At 39.0% G+C, this 6,631-nt stretch overlaps 1 protein-coding gene and 1 long non-coding RNA gene across 2 annotated transcripts; one reads left to right on the top strand and one right to left on the bottom strand.

The window, feature by feature from the left end:
* Positions 1–328: 328 nt before the first annotated feature.
* sostdc1a (sclerostin domain containing 1a) lies at positions 329–3,617 on the bottom strand. Its single transcript, XM_086078895.1, has 2 exons — positions 3,247–3,617; positions 329–1,811 (listed from the first exon to the last, which is right to left on the bottom strand). Exons 1-2 carry the CDS (start codon positions 3,446–3,448, stop codon positions 1,378–1,380), a joined length of 636 nt encoding a protein of 211 aa, XP_085935021.1. The 5' UTR covers positions 3,449–3,617; the 3' UTR covers positions 329–1,377.
* Positions 3,618–4,235: 618 nt separating this feature from the next.
* LOC147172454 (uncharacterized) lies at positions 4,236–6,089 on the top strand. The gene is made up of 3 exons (XR_015095332.1): positions 4,236–4,339; positions 5,356–5,504; positions 5,970–6,089. It is a non-coding gene; the product is annotated as an uncharacterized LOC147172454 (long non-coding RNA).
* Positions 6,090–6,631: the final 542 nt, after the last annotated feature.

Below are 6,631 nucleotides of genomic sequence, written 5' to 3' on the forward strand. Positions count from 1 at the left end.
TACTAATAATAACGATAACAATAATGACTACAAAGGACACAATTATTATTATTTGTTTTCAATTTGGAATACTGTACTGTATTCTGAAGTCTGATAGAAAGTTTAAATTTACTCTTGAGAGTAACATTAACGATGATAAGAGGACCCAAAAATCCTCATTTAATTTCTTTCCTATTTGGAATGCATTACATTTGTGTTTGTTACTTATAAATCTGCTTGATTCTCATTTTATGAATTTCAAACTTTATTGGCAAAGCTTTTCTACACATTAGATCCACACAGAATATATTACATCATTATTTTTTTGTACACATGGTTGTCGAAGAAAAAACACAAATGCAAAAAAAAAAAAGTATGAATTTACACAAGTGTGGTTGCAAGCTGGCGTTACAAAAGAGGTGGAGAATTACCGGTAAATTTCCATGGGAATTTAAAATGGGAACATTTTGGGAATAATCCAAATCGAAAACCTTCCTTGGGAAGTAATGGGAATTAACTGAAAGTTAAGAATCATAAGCAGACATCTACACAAAATAGATAGCTCACCTTGCCCACATGGAAGGACATTGCTGTACTGTATCTTAAATTCCCTAAAAAACATCCTTCAATATTAGAAAATCCCTTGTTTATTCCAATTAATTCAAAATCATTCCAGCGTGCTTCATGTGGGACGGTTGATATGCTTAGAACATGCCGAGGTCCAAGAATTTGTCAAACTCCATCCAAAATTCTGCAAACGTGGATATGCTGGCTGTCAGGGATTTCTTTTTTGAAAGACAACAAGCGTCGTGCGTAAACATAGCAAAGTCAGACATCACAAATTGTCCGATTTCTTTGTAGTTTTTCCATGGAAATCATGGGAAAATGGATTAAAAAAACAAACTAGTAGCTGTTGAACTATGTCTACGTCGGGATAACGACAAATCAGATGACGTTTTTATCAGAGGAGGATCATACTGCGGAGGAGTACGTGTGTTTCACTGAGTAAAAAATACTGTTACCAGAAAAACATGATTCTTATTTTTGAAAATGTCATTTCTTTTTCGTGTCTTTTATTGATTTATTTTACATAATAGGTCTTCTGAATCCCAACAACATTCAGATGCCTCAGGGTATGTTTGAAGGTAGATGTTGAAAATGTGTAATGACTTAAAACCATGTGGTGCTCAAGAGTTTTTCACAAAATTTTGGCCGTGGCTAAAAGGGTGCCCAGTAACATACTCTTTTGGAGATGATCTGGCAGTGCAATCCTTATCTCAAAAATGGTTTGTCATGGTTTTTCATTCTGGGTCACGTGCATTCTGCCACCTGGAAGTAGTCCACTTCCTATTGTTTACAAACATGATGAAATAGTCTAGTCCTCAAAGCCTGCAGTCCTCACGAGGCAGTCTGATGCCAGCTTTGGCTCATGTGCTTCTTTCCCATCGACTTTCTGCTCTTGGACTTGTGCAGGTTCTGCGGGGGCGTCAGCACGCCAAATTTGTGTCCCGATTCGTTGTGTTGCCGAGAGAACCTCTTGCACTTACAGGAGGTGACCACAGTGATTTTGTATGTTCTGGTACTGCCGTCCTGGCACTGCAGCCGGATGCGTTGAGTACGGGTTTTGTCGTTGACGCAGCGCCAGTCGGGGGTACTGCTGCGAGCCCAGAACTTTTTGGACTGGTGGACGCCACCGATCCAGTTGTGAAGCATTTGAGTCGGGAGGCACTCGCCGGCGCACACCAGCTCCTTAATTGGGTGGATGCTGGTGCAGTGGCCGTCCGAGATGTACTTGGTGGACCTCAGCTCTCTGCAGCCCATTTGGCTTCGCTCTGAGGGAACATACCCAAAACTCAAGTCAATAATTAGCCGCACAATGACGACTCACCATGATGTCGCACGTTCCTCCGGGTGACAAATTTGTTGTCAAATTGTTTTTTTTCTCTGCTTTTAGATCAGAAACCAGTGTTTTTGGTGAAATGTTTTAATGCTGATTACTAAAGAACAAAAAAGGCTCGACCATTTTTTTTCCTGGTGAAAGAAGAGAAAATACGAACATTTGGGATTCCCCCCTTAAGAATGCATTCAAAGCAAGTTATTCATGCACAGGAGCGCCAAACTGCTCAAACACAAACAGTAGAAACCCCAAAAGTTGGGGTATTAAAACAAACACCAAGTAAATGCAAGATATTTTTTTATTTTTTGCTCTTTCTTAGATTTTGCTGCAGGCTGCAAATTGTCACGTGCTGTAACTCAAACCGGCGTCCATTCATTACATCACACGCCTCCCTGACAATGGCCGCCCTTCCGTGACAGCGTTTGATGAATAGAGAGAATGACTTCACCACAAGAGATGTCATCACCCAGCCTATGACATCAAGTGGGTTTCAAGTTTTTTTTTTATTCTGCTGCTGCTACTGCTAGGAATACTACTATTACTAACTACATAATAATAATAATAATAATAATAATGATTTGTTCCTCATTACTAATCCAGAAAACCCCCCCACATAAAAGTAAACATAAAATACTACTTAACTCTTAATCGCTCCTGGCGGCCTCTAGTGGTTTGGAGGGCCTCTACAAAAAAACATTGTCCTAAATAATATGTCTTGTTTATTTATTTATTTTTGGTAAAACCTTATCTAGCCAGTAGCCACAAGAAAAGGTCAAAACATTAGATTGTATCTCCAATACTATCACATTTCAGGGGGAAAAAACTCTCGAAGAGAGCAAGCAATTTTCAACACTTTCGATCAATAATATTACAAACATTTGTAAAATATGAAATAGACACATTTTGACATGGGAGGTTATGGCCCGATGCCAGCCGATGCTGTTGGATTTCTTTAGCCATTTTATCCCTAAAATTGTTTCATTCAAATGCAATTATTAATTTTTTAATGGATTTATTAGATTTAAAAATTTGTTATTTTATTTATTGTAAATATTATACAGTACTGTATTAAAAAAAGAAGTAAAATCAGCAAGTTCAAAAATACATTTAACATGTTTGTATTTTGTCAATGATTGTTTTGAATTACGAATTAAGTATAAGTAAAGTTAAACAATACCAATTAATGATTAAGAATGAACTATTTTACATAAGCATTTCATATTTTTTATTTATTTCATGAAACGGGTGTTAAATGATTATAATTAAATTGCTTACAAATAATAAAATAGAATAAAAACATGAATTAGTTATTTAAAAAAAAGAACCTATTTTACGTACACTGCCCTAGGCTCTCACTTTTCTCATCTTACCACTTCTGTCCCGTCCCGCCGCTCTACCGCCAACCCTTGCCCGGTTCAGGGACCCGTTTCCCGGCTCGGCGTCCCCCTGTGGCGGGCCAACTTGAGGGAAGAGGCTTCCCGCATGCTCGGTGCCGTCATTGTTGAGGGCCTGGCTGCTCTTCAGCAGGATGCAAAGTAAAAGCAGCGAGTGTGAGAAAGACTCTTGTTGCATGGTGCAAGAAGGAGGAGGAGGATGGGGAGGAAGTTAGTGATGAAGAGAAGGATGCTGCAGCTGGTTTTATATGGAGGAGGGGTTTTAAGGTGCTTCTGACTGGGTGGGTGAACAGCTTGGAGTACACCCACTTCTTATATTTGATTTTGACTTGAGTGAATTGGTTCCACGACATGAAAATCCCTGTATAGTTACTTCAATCATTCACTCATTCCATATTCCATAATTGCTACTGTGTTGATCCACAAGAGACCAGGTTTCTGTTCTTTTAAGGGACGGGGGGAGGGAGTTTAACATATTTCTGGGTTCAAATTGGAATATAGACTTGAAAGTGAGTAGCTTTCTACTTGCTGGTGAAAATAGAGTTTTGTTGTGGAGAGTAAAGAGACATGACTCCCCTTCGTCTCCTCAACTCGGCATTTGCCGCATCTCCACAGTACTTTTTAAACCTCACAGTTTTCGTCACTCACAGCTGACCGTCAAACAAAAACAAAAAGAGAATGAAACACTGCAGCTTTAAACACAAAAACGTTCTACCAAACCATACACTAAGGAAGGTCTGCTAGCTTAATGCTAACATGCTAGCATAGATATTATGGTATTTTTTAAACCGGTTCAGGATGATTTCTCGCAGGCTGCAGCACACTGACTGATAGATCTCCCTTAGTGGTGAAGAATTTGTGATCTTGAACATGCCCACGCACCTGCCATGCTTATTTAAAAGCTATACATTACGCATGAGGGATCAGAGGGGTGGTGGGGGTTGTCTGTCTGTCTGTCTGTCTGTCTGACAAAAGGCTTACATAGGCTATCATGTTCACAGTCAACATTCAATGAAACTGAGACATAAGAAGGAGGGTTATTCCAAAAGTGCAAATAGAACCGTCACGAGTGAGAAATCTTTATTTATTTTTTCAAGCTCAGGGAATGGATGTACTTGTTTTTTCTCTTGGTCTTTTATTTGGGGGGGGGGGGAGGGGGTTGGTTGGGGGGCATAAGGTGACCGACAGTAACAATGGCTGAAAAGTGACACGGTGACACCTAATGAATTTGTTGTTGTTTTTTTTAAAATGTTGGTCCTATATTATTTAGGGATTTTTTAAATTATTGTTAGAAGGTAAAGAAAATATCTTACCCAGGGGTATCAATACTTTCTACACATGCACCCATTCATTCTTACTGCAAGTCTGTTGTATTTTATGTTTTTTTATACTATGGCGACACCTGTTGATCAATTATATTACTGCACTTTATTTATTTATTTTTTTGCAATTGCTTTGTCTGTTTCCATCCACTAGGTGGCCATATTATACTTTTCAAGGATATCTCGTTGACCAGAGTAAACTATACTGATATATATTTATATATATATATATTCTTGGTGTCGGGTCTGTTATTTTCAAATGCTAAATAGCTACATTGAACGCAGCACAGAAACACATTAAAATAGTTTCATGACCCCAAACAGCAGCAGAGTTTGACTTACCATATATATTTGTACATATTTTGTTATTGTTGCTGCCCATTCTGGCCTGAGTGTTCCCACCCAAATAATTCTTGTGTCCCAGAGAGCTCCTAAGGGCCAAATTAATTCCACATTTCTCTACTCCCAATGCTGTCACCGCTCCTTCTGCACCTCATTTAATGTTTTATATGCTTTAAATGTACAATTTTTTACATCATATTTCATGTTCTATACGTCTCTAATCTACCTGATATTTAGTGTCTCGAAACCTGTTTTGGACCATATTAAGTTTTTATTTAATGCTCTACGATGTATGTCCCTAATATACCATATTTACATCATATGTAATGTTCTATTCACATCTACATATTTAATAAAAAAGAAAAAAAAAAGAAAAGTTTTACATGCCTCCAATGCATGTGTGGATCGGTGTCGTTTTCAGTTGCGCTCGTACCTGACGCCTGTCTGCGTCCTGGCCTTGTCCTCCATGTGGCTTGTCCCCTGGGGTCCTGGGTGGTTCTGTGGTGGTCCACAAAGTGTATGGCGGCCAGCGGTGTCGGGTTGTGCTTCACCGCAGAGGGTCCGGACCCGGTAAGGCGCGGGCGCCTCGTGGTGTAGCGGTTGGCATATTTGACCTAGGTTAGATTCTAGATTTTGGTGACTGACAGGATGCCAGGGTTGGAGGTAAAAGCATTTGAAACTAAAATATACTCTATGGTGGTAATGATGGATCCGAGTAGATGTGAAAAGTAACTCCCTATTATAAATGACTTATACATTATTCATTTATGTCTTGATATTTTTTTTGTCCTCCTCTTTTTTGTCTGTGCTATATAACGTATGCATGTGTTGTATTGCATGTATTCCAGTTTCTGTAATTGCTCTCCAAACATTGGACTGCAGATTTGTATAATTAGTTTTATTACCCTGTGGATTTTAAATGAGATTTTCAAGTTTTAGCTGCTGGCCAATGCTAGGCCCGCTTAATTTAATTTCTTAAAAAAAACATGAACATGAGTTTTGTTTATGTTATTGTTGCCCATGTTTGATTTTCAGATGGAGTTTTAGCGCACCAAATCAAGGCCAAAGTGTCTCTCTCAAGTCAGCGTAATAACAACACCGTAGAGACCAGTCCTGGATGATCTTTCCCATGAACGTGCTCCGCTCCCTTTCCGCTTTTAACAGGCCTCGCTCAGGGAAGTCTGGTAAGTTGGAGTGTATTCACTCAGCTGTACTGTAGGGTAATGTACATTACACAACAACTTGCAACCGAAAACTACCTTATACTATAACCACACTTAATTAATTATAATTCATAATTTTTTCCCAATATTTTACCCCCTTAGAGACTGGCCCACAATTTAGAGGGACGAGTCCATTAATCCAGTTCGACTATAGATAGCAAACTGAAACATCAACAAACATCAGTGGCAGAACTACATGTTAGGCAGGACTCAGGAGTTGGGCTGGGCAAAATGCCAGGGCGGATATTTTTGTGCCAGTCCAGCCCTGGATAAGATTGACATGGCGACACACGCACATAGAGGCTGAAATCTGATTGGACAAGAAATCTACCATCCGTATACATGTACTGGAAGCAGTGCAGACAAAGACCAATGATGAACAATAAAAAGAATAGACCGTTGGGAAAAAATGGATACCATTTAATTGTAGTTTTTTAAATGTTAAAAAAATGCATTGGTATCCTCCCTACTCTC

The sequence above is a fragment of the Leptonotus elevatus genome, chromosome 6 (genome assembly GCF_054856555.1).
Source record: "Leptonotus elevatus isolate MCC_2025b chromosome 6, RoL_Lele_1.0, whole genome shotgun sequence".
NCBI lineage: Eukaryota > Metazoa > Chordata > Actinopteri > Syngnathiformes > Syngnathidae > Leptonotus > Leptonotus elevatus.